At 44.2% G+C, this 13,334-nt stretch overlaps 1 protein-coding gene across 1 annotated transcript in view; it reads right to left on the bottom strand.

Moving 5' to 3' along the window:
• The window catches only part of CUNH3orf20 (chromosome unknown C3orf20 homolog), a 100,207-nt gene that overhangs the window by 46,459 nt on the left and 40,414 nt on the right, over positions 1-13,334 (bottom strand). The window contains exons 9-11 of the mRNA XM_032262341.1: positions 10,068-10,199; positions 4,357-4,480; positions 2,647-2,899 (exon numbers count right to left, since the gene is read on the bottom strand). Coding sequence (XP_032118232.1) covers positions 2,647-2,899; positions 4,357-4,480; positions 10,068-10,199 — 509 coding nt within the window. The remainder of the gene's footprint in view (positions 1-2,646; positions 2,900-4,356; positions 4,481-10,067; positions 10,200-13,334) is intronic.

The following is a 13,334-nucleotide window of genomic DNA, read 5'->3' as shown; positions in this document are numbered from 1 at the left end:
ACAAGATACTTGCAAATTGAATCCAGCAATATTGAAAAAGAATAATATGTTATGTCAAGCAGAGTTTATCCCAGGAATGCAAGACTGGTTCAACATTTGATATCAATGTAATTCACCATATTAACAAAGCAGTCTAGAAAGAGACCCACACAAATACAGCCCATTGATTTTTTACAAAGGTGCAAAGATAATTGAATGGAGAAATTGATCTTTTAAAAAAAATACTGTTGGAACAATTGACTATCCATATGTAAAACAAACAATCTTCAGTTCATACATTATACCTTATATAAAAATTAACTCAAAATGGATTATAGACCTAAATATAAAACATAAACTATAATAAGCTTTTAGAAGAAAACTTAGGAGAAATTTTTGTGACATTGGGTTAGGCCAGGGATTCTCAATCTTGGCACTATTGACATTTTGGACTTCATAATGATTTGTTATGTGGAACTGTTTTGTGCATTGCTGGGTGTTTACCAGCATCTCTGGCCTCAACTCACTAGATGGCAGTAGCACCCACTCCCTAGTCCTGATAATAAAAAATGTCTCCAAACATTGTCAAATGTCCCCTGGGGGGCAAACTCATCTCTGGCTGAGATTCACTGGGTTAAACAAAGGGCTTTTAGACATGATAACAAATCACAGTGCAGAAAAGAAAAAACCTATATCAATTAGACTTCATCCAAATACATTTTATTCTGCAAACACACTGTTAAGAGAATAAAAAATTAAGCCACACACTGAAGAAAATATTTCAAGTCACATATCTGATAAAGGACTTATAACCAGAATAAAGAACTCCCAAAACTCACAATAAGAAAACAATCCAACTTTGAAATGGGCAAAAGATTTGGATACTTCACCATAGAAAATATATGAATGGTAAATAAGCCATGAAAAGATGCTCAACAACTTTAGTTATTAGGGAAATGCAAATTAAAATGATAATGGGATATCACTACTTGTCTATTGAATGGCAAAAAAAAACAAAAAGAACAAAAACCAAACCCTGACAATATCAAATGCTAACAAAGATGTGGAGCAACTGGAACTCTCCTACACTGTTGGAGGGCATGCGTAATGGTACAGCTACCTGGGGAGACAGCTGCCAATTTCTTACAAAGTTAAACATGCATTTACTATAAAACCAGGCAATCCAGCTCTTAAGTATTTACCCAAGTGAAATGAAGACTTATGCTCACATGTATGCCTGCTCACAAGGATTTACAGTAGTTTTATCATAATCAGAAAAAGCTGAAAACAATCCAAATGTCTTTCAGTGGGTGAATGGATAAACAAATTTTGCCCATTCATGCCATGTATTATATACAGAAAAAAATTAACATTGGGAGAATCGCTTGAAGCCAGGAGTCAGAGGTTGCAGTGAGCTGATATTGTACTACTGCACTCCAGCCTGGGTGAAAAAGCGAGATCCTGTCTCAAAAAATAAAAATAAAAACAAAAAAATAAAGATAAATCCAATGATGTCACTTCCTTATGGAATGGCCTCTATAACACTATCAAGGCTACATAACCAAATTCCTGACTACATCTCGGTCCTCAATTCACATCATTGTCCCATTCTCCACCACACTCCAGCCTCACTGACCTTCTTACTGTCTCACACATATCAACCTCACTCCTGTCTCAGTGCCTTTGGACTTGCTGTGCCCTCTGCCTGGTGTTCCCTCCCGTCTGTTCCTGGCCACCTGTTTCTCATCCTTTGTGCCTCCGTTTCAATATCATCTCCTCAGAACCGCCTTCCCTTACTCTCTACCATAGCCCATCCCACCCCACTTTCCAGCCACTTTCTATCCCAGAGGCCAGGCAACATTTTCTATAAAAGAGACAGGTAGTAAATACTCAAGGCTTTGCAGGCCAGACCCTCAATGTGTCCACTGTCATGAGGAAGCAGCTATGGATGATATGGGAATGAGTGCGTATAGCCGTATTCCCAGAAAACCTGATTTATGCCTACCAACATTAATTTTTTTTTTTTTTCTTTTTGAGATGGAGTTTTGCTCTTTTGCCCAGGCTAGAGTGCAGTGGTGAAATCTTGGCTTACTGCAACCTTCACCTCCAAGGTTCAAGTGATTCTCTTGCCTCAGCCTCCCAACTAGCTTGGATTACAGGCGCCCACTACCAGGCCCGGCTGATTTTTGTATTTTTAGTAGAGATGGGGTTTCACCATATTGGCCAGGCTGGCCTCAAACTCCTGACCTTGTGATCCACCTTCCTTGGCTTCCCAAAGTGCTAGGATTATAGGCGTGAGCCACTGTGCCTGGCTAACATTTAAATTTTTATATCATTTTGCCTGCCATGAAATCTTTTGATTTTTTTTCCCTTCAAGCACTTAAAAATATAAAAAGCATCATTAGCTCACCCACAAAAAATTGACAGCTTGGCCAAATTTGGTCCACAGCCAACCCCTGTCCTAACCCATTACTCCAATTCTTTTCTTCCTAGCCCACATCACTGCCTAAAATTATTTCATTTGTTCATGTGTTTATCGCCTCGCTTTACTTGCCCTTGGAATTTAAGCTCCAAAAGAGAGGGGCCCCATCTGCTGGGTTCACTATCCTGTGCCCACTGCCCATCCCAACACCCAATGCTGCGGAAGACATGAAGGACCAAGCCAACCTGGATTTGACCCTGGCTTTCGTGTGGATTCTGGTGATCTTCTTCCGAACTGGGCTCACAGGAGATGACCCAGGCTCATCCTTCAAAGTCTCTGCAATTAAGGATTCCGGTTGGGGTGACTGAGATCGTAAAAGACTTTCTCCTGAGTATAAGCCTAGGTTGGGGACCCGCTCGGGATGAGTTCCAGATCTCATGTTGAACCGAACAAATTCTGTCTCCTCTGTTTTGGTGGGATGTTCAATGGTGAACAGACCTGTTAACAGAAGACGCCACTGTCATTTTCCCTTCATGGCCAGGACTCTTCTGCCCCTAGTCCCAGACTGGAAACATAGAAGCATACCTCTCGGCTCACCCCCATCGCCTCCCCTCCACACTCACTGGTTCTCAGCACCTCCCCTCTGCTTCCAGTACAGTGCTCCTGTCCCAGGGCAGTCACTCATCAGTGACACTGCCAAGCAGTGGGTTGTAAGAACGTAAGAATGCATAGGTCTCCTTTCTACTCATTCTTCAAGACACCTAGCTTCAATCTCACTCTTCCCACCCAGGCTGGAGCCTGTTTCCATTCAGCCTGTGTTCTCCCCAGCACCTAATGTAGAGGCTAGCTCCACAATGCATTCCTTGTCCATGGACAGTGCTATTCCCTGTGTCTCTAGCTGTAAGTTGATTCCATCTACTTTCTTTTTCTTTGTTGTATTATATTTATTTATATTTTTGTCTTGCTTTCTCTACTAGACTAGAAAACTTCTAAGGCCAGAGACCTCTCGTCTCTTCACTCACCAGCATTTCTGCATGTGGGTGCTGAGCATGCAGAGGTACCCCAAGACAGAATTCCCAGCCTCTGGAAATTCCCAGCCGGGGAGCAGGACAGGGGACATAGTCACAATGCTAAGTAGTAAGATGTATAACTAGAACATGTATAAAGTGCTATGGTATCCTTTCTTTCACTTGTGTGGGAAAAAAAAAGAAAAAATAAATAATTAAGTGCTATGGGAGCCCAAAGGAGGTGTGACTCATTCTGCTAGGGAAGTAAAGGAAGGCTTCCCAGAGGAGGGGTCAATTGAAGTCTCCAGGGACAAGGAGAAACTCCCCAGAGAGGCAGTGGAGGAAGCACAGCCCCTCCATGCTCAGCCAGGTGGTGGCGCAGAATAGGGGTCAATGTCTCCTTGTTCCCAGGCCCATCAGCAGTGAGGGGGGGAGCTCAGACATGGAAGGATCTTGAGGCCACCCATGCTGGCCTTAGGGGATGTCTGCGGGAGACAGCCTGGAGAAAAAAAAGCAACTGCTTTTTCTCTTCTGAGATCCACAAAAAGAAGAAGGGAGCAGGGGCTCCAGATGGATGATGGGTGATATGAGAGTTGGAGCTGAAAGGTGAATGTAGGTGTCGGTGGACAGCAAGAGGGACACAGCCACTGAGAGACCCAGAAAAATAAGATAATCACATGGGGACATGCAAGACACACTGGGAGAGAGCTCAGAAATGCCAGTGGGCCCAGGTCACTATTCTTAGCTGTGTGGCCTTAAGTGACATGAGACCAATGATCCCACCTAAAATGGGGAAATTTCTCTACCATGCCTACTTCCCTGGAGATTCAGATTGAAGATGGAATGGGTGGTTCTTGAAAAAAGGTCTGTCCCTTGAGATGGCCTATCAGAGTCAAAGGACTGGGGAAGCCAGCAGATAGGCCTTCGCCCACCTTTTAGCCTCCTTACCTGCGGCCAGCAAGATAGAATTAATGAACTGAGCCGCTGTCTTCTGAAACCGCTTCTTGATCTCAGCCAGGGCTCGGCTCATCTTATACACCTTGTCGTCCATGTTGCTAATTTTGTGGTTCAGCTGGAGAGAGGCAAAGCGGGAGGGCAGGTGTCACTGGCCCCTCAAGGAGCCAGCTGCCTAGCCCAGGATAACAAAGACTTGCTCTGGTTCGGAGGATGTGCTATTATCCCCCCATCCCTACCTGGAACACACCTCTCTCCCTCTCAGCCCAGTGAGTTCCTGCACATGGGCCCAGGCCTGACTCACGGCCCCTCCTTGGAGGGTTTTCCCTGATTCAACTGGGCAGAACTACTCTTTGCCTTGGACTCTCATCATGCTCAATGCAGCTTGAAGATGGAAGTTAACACTTTGCCAAGTGATAGCTGTTTGAGCATGTCTCCCCACTAGACTGCAAGCTCCTAGAAGGAAGGGACTGAGTCTTGGTCTCCTGTGTGTTTGAGTGTCTGTCATGCAGGTGCTCAGAAAATGCATTCATAAGTGGATGATAAAGCCCTTTGCAGAACTTTCTCTGCCACGCTCCCTCTGCAGCGGATGCTGCGGTGCATCCCCCAGGAGCCCCTTCATCCCTCCAGCTGCCAGAACAGTGGCTGCTGACAGTGCCCAGCTGAGAACCTGCCTCTCGCCAAGGTTACAGAGGTTGACTGGTCATTGTAGGCCACAAAGGCCCAGGCGTCTTGCTTCCATTCAGGAATATGTTGAAGGATCATTCTGGCTCCAGGGCTCCCTCTGGGATCACTGAGGCCTCTGCCATGGCTGCCCTCTCCCTCTGCATTCCTTCAGACCCTCAAAGGGGCTATTCCCAAGAGCAGTCCCCAGGAAACTCCTGCATACTTGGCTCCATCCCACAGTCTGTTTCCCAGGAGACCCAACCTAAGACCTGCTGTGAACAACTAGGGCATGTCAGTGGCACTGCAAAACCAGGCCCGGTTTTCAGAGGTAGTTAGTTATATTTGGTCTTTTTCTCTAGGAAGCCTTCCCTGATTTCCTCAGCTAACAGCAACTGCTCCCGCTGCTGAACTTTCACACATGTCCCTTCCTGTCCTTTCTGCTGTTGGTCCTGGTCATTTTTTTTTTTTCACTTCCTTTGTCCCTAAATTCAGTTAGCTCTTTGAGAGAAAAATCTATCATTTCTGCATCTCCCATGTAACACAGAGAGGATAGGAAAAAAATTCTCTTCTGTGGAATTTAAGCCTCAAGTGGCAAGAGTGGGGTGGGCAGTATCAGATTTCCTGATGAACAATGAAGTCTGCCCACGAGTCCTTTATGCCGCAGGCAGGAAATCTGTAAAGGACGTCCCGACAAATGGCAAAGCCTCAACCATCTTTCTGATTCGTGGCCCCAGTGGCTGCTCCTGAGCTTATTTATTTATTTATTTATTTGAAATTTATACCCACCCCACTTCCAAAAAAGACCTGGGGTGGCACACTGGGCTAATAAAGCATTTAAACAGAGGCCATTGTCTCGCTTCCCAAGTGCTGCCTTGATGGAAATATTTAGCAGGAGCCAGGCCTCGGGGGTGTAAAAGCTGGAATGGCCATTCTGCCTGTCTCTCTGATGGGTGGCTCTTTCTGGAGCAATGGGTGTCTGGGGAAGCCATTTAACAAGCTTCTCAGTGACAGGGACTTGGATGGAGGAGGCCGCTCCCACCCCCTCCAGCCTTAAGGGGACTGATAAGTGATCATCAACCCCAAACAAACACTCACAGATGGAACTGAAGGACTGTAAAAGTCGCAGGGTGGGAGTGTGTTAAAGCCGGGTGGGCCCTCAGGCATCACTACATAGATGAGGAAACTGAAACCCAGACAGGGAAGGGACTGGCCCAATGCCCTATGGCCTCTTCCTAGCTGTAGCCCTCTGCCAGCCCCAATACTTGGCACAGTTTCTTGGAAGCTCCTTGCAGCTCTCAAGGTCCAAGAATCCAAAATAAGTTAATTTTCTTTTCTTTTCTTTTTCTTTCTTTCTCTCTTTCTCTTTTTTTTTTTTTTTTTTTTGAGACAGAGTCTTGTTCTGTCGCCAGGCTGGAGTGCAGTGGTGCGATCTCTGCTCATTGCAGCCTCCACCTCCGGGGTTCAAGCAATTCTCCTGCCTCAGCCTCCCGAGTAGCTGGGACTACAGGCACACAACACCACGCCCAGTTAATTTTTGTATTTTTTAGTAGAGACGGGGTTTCACCATGTTGGCCAGGATGGTCTTGATCTGTTGACCTTGTGATCAACCCGCCTCGGCCTCCCAAAGCGCAGGGATTACAGGTGTGAGCCACTGTGCCCAGCCAAGATGAGCTAATTTTCATGTAAAATATCCCAAGATGCTTAACCACATGGTTAAGGTCAACATCTAGAAATCCCATTACCCACAAGAAAGCATATTTACTCATTGTTTCTGTTTATCTTGTTAGAAAGTTGTCATACGTAGTACACATGCTTACACTCTCAAACAAGAGATGTTATGATCGGAACACTTTTTTGGCAAGTCACTCTTGGTCAACATCTGCTTCTGCTTTCTATAATGCAGCACTGTTTTCAGAATCTGTCTCAGTGTATTGGTCTGTTTATCCCTATGTTACATTTCCTTAAGACAGTTATGCTCTTTGAATTACTGTTTCATTTTAAATAACTTCTCAGTCTTCTACTGCACTATCAAACCATGCCTTGATAAGCTTCCCTTAACAGAGACTCTGCCTGCTAGCCCAGCATGATCCACTAGAAAAGTAATGTGAGCTACACGCGTAGTTGAAAACATCCTAGTAGCCACATTAAAAACATTTTTAAAGGGAAAATTCATTCTATCTATTGATTTAACTCAGTATATCAAAAATAGGATATGTCAACATATCATCAAAATAGCCAACTATTAATGAGAAATTTTACATTATCAATTCCTCCTAAGTCTTTGAAATGCGGTATGTGTTTCCATGCAGAGCCCATCTCCATTTGGACTTGTCACATTTCAAGGGCTGGATCGCCATGTGTGACTCATGGCTACAATATCAGACATCACAGCTCTAGACTTCTAATTCCAGCTTGAGGAAGTTGCTTTAAGGTAAGAAAATAAGACTTGAATTACTGAGGGGCTTTCCTAGGCCTAAGGGGCTTGTTGGGTACACAGACTGAGAGTGAGTTCTCTCAGCTACTCATAGTGGTCTTGAATTGCTTATATCTTGGTTCTCAGCTGCATTCCAAACTTCAGAGATAACCAAACAAGAGGTTGCCAGAAAAATGAAGCATTGCCCCAGTTTTATGAGAATGAATAATTTTCTAATATCCATTGTCTTTGATAAGAAAAGTGGACTCACATTCTAAGAAGCTTTTCAATAAACATAGATAGGTGACTTCATACCTAGCGCATACTTAATCACTTAAAAATAACTTTTTCTGGCTGTGTGTAGTGGCTCACACCTGTAATCCCAGCACTTTGGGAGGCTGAGGTGGGTGGATCACCTGAGGTCGGGAGTTTGAGACCAGCCTGACCAAAATGGTGAAACCCTGTCTCTACTAAAAATACAAAAATGAGCTGGGCGTGGTGGCAGGCACCTGTAATCCCAGCTACTTAGGAGGCTAAGGGCACAAGAATCACTGAAACCTGGGAGGCGGAGGCTGCTGTGAGCCAAGATTGCGCCGCTGCACTCCAGCCTGCACTTGGCAACAGAGCAAGACTTGGACTCAATCAAATAAAATTAAAAAATAAAACCAATGACTTTTCAGAGTGCAAGCATCAATTATCAAGATCATTCATCTCAGCCCAGATGGACTCAAACTCTTGCAGGTAGTTTGCTCTTGGACGTAACCCATGCATGCCGGATTCACAGGCACCCGCGTTTCTCCAGTGCTTCCTCTCCTCATCCCCTAGCAGATTCCACATGACCCTCTGGTACATCACAAGTCAAGCTAGATAATAACTGGTGCCCATGCTTTTGCCCCTTCCATTAGATCAAGAGTATTTCAGAGTTTGGAGCGAATGAGACTTCTTTATTTCTACATCTCCAGCAGCCAACTAGGCCTGCTGCAGGTGCTAATAAATGTTTATTGAATTTGTTAAAGAATTAATGAAGATAAAATGCTGCTGGAATGAAAATGTAGTGGGAAAAAAAACAGATGTAATGCTTTCCTCCAGGAGTAACAAAGGAGACCCCTAACAAATGCCTACCCCCTATGTCCTTATTGGACATTGGGTTGGCTGCCCTTGCTGGGCTCTGCCAGCTTTGAGAGTCTGTAAGCTTGTGGCATACAGTGGCAAATGCCCACACAGCTTAAGAGTTTCTTGCTCAGGATGACCATATAATTTATCATCCAAACCAGGACACATTTGAGGGAAATACAGCATGGAATTTACAATTGCTTCAGGTGTATAACTGCTCCAGTATAAACTGGGACTGGCTCTGGGCAAACTGGGAAGTGTGGTCACCTGCTTTTGCTCCCAGGAGCTTTCCCTGAGTGGGCAGAGTCCCCTGTGGGGAGCTCAAGTAGTGTGTTCTACCCACCTGAGTTTTGGTTACCCCAATCTTACGTCGAGGTCAACTGTTCTCTTTCAGGATATAAACTCAGGGTGTAGGGACTGTGTCCTTTTAATCTGCTCCACCTCTCTCTCTGATGTTGACTTCACACCACCAGATACACAGTAGGCTTCATGACGACCCACTGAATGGAAGAATTGGACTCCCCATCCCCATTGCATTCTCATCCACCCAAAAAATATTTGGTAAAGACTTAATTTGAACTAGTCCTCATGCTGGGCCCTGGGACAATAGACATTGGTGGGACCAACAAGGAATTTTCAATTTGTGGAGAAGACAGACTTGAAAATAAAGGAGTCTAGAATGGAGGTTGTCACAGCCAGGAGGGACGAGCAGAGGGAGAGACAGACTCTATCTGGGATAGGAAGAGGGTGGTAGAGAGGGTCATCAACAGGCACTGGTAGTTATTCTACTCAGCATCACTTCTTCTCCTGGTAACAGCACCTTGATTTTCCTTTAGGAAACTCTTCTGCCTTATCCTTTACCTGGGTGGTTCATTTGAGGCTAATCTTACACATTGGCCCCCAGGACGGATATGAGCCTCAAGCCTGGCCAGTGGGCGCAACACATATTCCTGGCCACAGGGAAAGTTTCAAGCATGGGCAGTTAATAGGGCCAATGAGTGTTGATGTTGGCATTTCTACTGGAGTGTTTAGGAAAGAGAAGCTCTCCTTCTTCCAGGAGCACTAAAGCTGGTATAATAATAGCCCAGAGATGTTCATGGTCATTTTGTCATCAACAAGAGAGAAACTCCTTGAGAATGAAGTCAACAAAGAGGAAAGCAGAGCCAAGAGATGGGAAGATCTGGTGGAATCATTTCAGGGCCTGGATCCAGCCATGCCTGAAACTGCATATTGACAGACCTCTCAATTTATTGAGCCACTGTATTCTCTTTTCATGCTTAAGCTAGTCTAGACTGGATTCTGTCACTTATAACGGGAAGACTCTTAATGGATATACCAAGTTGCACAGAGAGTGTAGTGCTAAGAGTAGGCAGTGAATAATGGCAGAGAAAGAGGCAGGGTCTTGCATGGGAGGGCGGTGGGGAGTAAGACCAAAGGCCCTGAGATGTGAAACAGCAACCCACGTTGTGATGCCCAGGGGTCAGCTCTGGGTGCCTGGTCTGCCCTGCCTTACCCGTTTGTCATATGCCATTCCATGGGGACAGTTGTTGGCTGACACAGTGAGTGTTACTGTGTCATTCAGGGAGGTAAAGGTGACCGTGATGGAGTCCTGTCCCAGCACCTTTAGCTTCATTTGCTCATTCACCTGTAGATAAAGAAACAGTACTCAGTGAATCTCTGCTTCAACGGTCCCACCCACCCTTTCCTGACCCACCACAAAGCACAAAGCCCCTGTTGGCTTGGGGCTGAAGATCTATAAGAGCTTTCCAGTTCTTGCATTAGAATTTAGCTTCATGGAGAAGACAGAAAAATTCCAGGCTCCCCTTGGGGATCCGCTGAAAAAGTAACTGATGCTTCCTTATTCCTGCTCCTTTCCTTTCCAAACCAAGCATGAAACCCACTGTGAAAGAGACACAGGCGTCTGGCAGGTGAGTCAGCTTCAGTTCCGGTAAAAATGGATTGGGAATGCAGCTTGGATCAGAGGGTAACCCTTTATCCCTGAGTCAGATAGATGTGTCCACTCAGGTACCAGGTCTGACTACGACTTTTGTCCTACAACAGTGGGAAGGTGACCACGTGGCAGGAAGCACCAAAAGCCCTCTGCAGATGGGAGGAAGATGTCAAAGAGTACCCAGAAGGGCCTGGGCTACACATACTCAGCCCCTTCCCTTAAAGTCACCAAATATGTCACTACTCTTTCCCTGAGGGGGAGCCAAAGATGGGTGGAAAAAGGTGCAGCTACTCTTTATCATCACTTCCAAAAGAGTAGGATTTCCTTTAAGCAGTAGAAGACTGCAACTTGGGGAGGATGAGTTGCCCTTAAAACAATTCACTCCTTACTGAGAGCTCTGTGGTCTATGGGTGAGTCCCAGTTCTGCCTCCTGATAACAAGCCATTTAGCTTTGCTGAATCTCAACTTCTTCCACATGAAATCATTGAAAGGCTATTATCAGGATCGAATGAGATAAAAAGGATGGAAATGGTTTTGTAAACCATTAAGGCCTATGTCCAGCATGAGCAGATACTGTCAGGACAAGGTAGAGCAACTCACATTTAAGGCTGCTGAACAAATTGCATGTGCAGAGCACAATTTATACACAGGGACCCTTCCTGAGAGTCTCAGAGTATACAGCCCTACACTGCTGGGCTTCTCTTAGTCTTCAATGTCCCTGACCTATAATATCCCCTTACTTACAAATACCTCCAGGATGCCTCTGAACCAAAAAACAAACAAACAAACAAACAAACAAACAAACAAACAAAACACTCTCTGCTTTGCTCCTTCCATTTCCTCCTACTATTCTAGTTGTTTGCCCAGGGATCTACACTTAAATTCTTTACTTTGAGTTTCTTCCTCATATCCTGCAATCTGAAGACTGGTTCCCTCTAGCACCCTGAAAGTATTGAACTATTACTTGCCAAGTCTTTTGACATCTTCAAACTTAATCACTATCACTTAAAAGAAACCTTCCTCTCTCTTGTCCTACTTCTAGAGGATTTGAGCAGGCATCAAATCCCAGCATTGCCCCTTACCAGCTGGGCAATTTTAGACAGACTGGTTAGCTTCTCTGAGCCTGGGGACAATAATAGTAAAAGGTAAAGTAAAAGTAAAAAGTTTTATCCCATGAAATTTTCTCATCGGATGCTTAGCAAATTTCAGCAGATTTCACAGCTTAGCACAGTGCAGCTTTTATTTATTATCCTTGCTTCCTGAGTTGTTTCTCTTTCTCTCCCACAACCTCCCAAGTATGGCAGCTCTACAAACCACAGACTTGTCTTCTTGAGAGTTCATTAGCCAGCCCATTATATCTTATCCATTATCCCCAATCTCTCACCTTAGGTCAGGGTCCACGTCACAGTAGCCCAGAGAGATATGGCCACTGAACCAAATAAGCATGTCTAAAACCATTTTGATCACGGATCCTCAGAAAATTCTGTTTCCACTCAGGCACATAATCCATCATGGAGTCATCTACAATTCCCTCCTCCTTTTATCTGTAAGGCCATGCCCATGCATCATTGAGTTATTTTATTGAAATGACCCCTTTAAAAAACATTGCCACCATTTGTAATGATGTTGGGTGTGGCTAGTAACTCCCCAACTGGTCTCTCCATGAGCCCATCCATTGGTCTCTCTCCAGTCAACCAAAAATGCTAGACTGAGCATTTCAGCCCTCAGCTTAAAAATCAACCAGCTGGTTCTACTTCCAGTATAGCTGAGTCAGTGACTGACAGTCTGCCTTCCTCATAGATAACTATAAACTTGAAAAAACAAACAAAAAACAACGACCCAAAGGCTATGAAGAGTGAACAAATGCAGGCAGACTTTGAAGAGGAGTCAAAATTTAAAAGAAAGGAGCAGCACGGGATAATGCTTTTACAGCTTTAGCCTGAAGGCTGACCAAACTCCACCATCTTTCTAGCCTGAAGAACCCAGAGGACAGAACCTGAAGCAACCACAGTCACAGGAACATGTGGAAAGAATTCCAGAAGGGATAGTGCAAGAGAAGGAGAGGCCAGAATTCTATGTATGAACTGTCCATGTCTCTGGCGGATCCTTGAACCATCCATGAGCAGGGAAGACTCAAGACACCTTATGGTTGAAAAGAACAACAAACATAAAAACTTGAACTGAGATGTGAGCTTCTGCAAGTGAAACAAAGTTTGTGGTTTCAGTCTAACCAAGTTCATTGCCTGTTAAAACAAGAATATCAACACTCTTCAGAGAAATACATCAGAATTCAGGGACTCCACCACACACCATTCACAATGTCCACCTACAGTCCAAAATTACTGAATATGTGAAGAACCAGTGACGTGTGAGCTCTTCTCAAAGCAACAGATAATCAACAGAGGTCAACCCTGTCTCATAAGACCCAGACATTGAAGTTTTCAGACAAGACCTTTAAAGCACTAATTTAACTACACTAAATTAGGTAAGGGAAAATGTACTTGTAAGAAATTATAACATATGAAATCTCAGCAGAGAAATAGAGAATATAGAAGTATCTATCTGAAATTTTAAATTGTTACATTATAATAATAGTAGAATGGAGATGACAGAATAAAGTTTTTGAACTTGAAGATAGATCAAGAGAAATTATCCAATCTCAAAAGTAAAGAGAAAACAAATGTGAATAACAACAACATAAGAGAACATAGGAACCCTTGGGACAATATCAAAAAGTCTAAAATAGATAAAATTGGAGTCTCAGAAGAAAAGAAGAAAGATTGTAGTAGTTTTTTTTGTTTTTTTTTTTTCCTAAAGAAGGTTTAGAAG

Source organism: Sapajus apella, unplaced genomic scaffold (assembly GCF_009761245.1).
Source record: "Sapajus apella isolate SASKATOON/1434 unplaced genomic scaffold, GSC_monkey_1.0 scaffold128, whole genome shotgun sequence".
Classification (NCBI taxonomy): Eukaryota; Metazoa; Chordata; class Mammalia; order Primates; family Cebidae; genus Sapajus; species Sapajus apella.
This window is presented reverse-complemented; position numbering and strand designations above follow the sequence as displayed.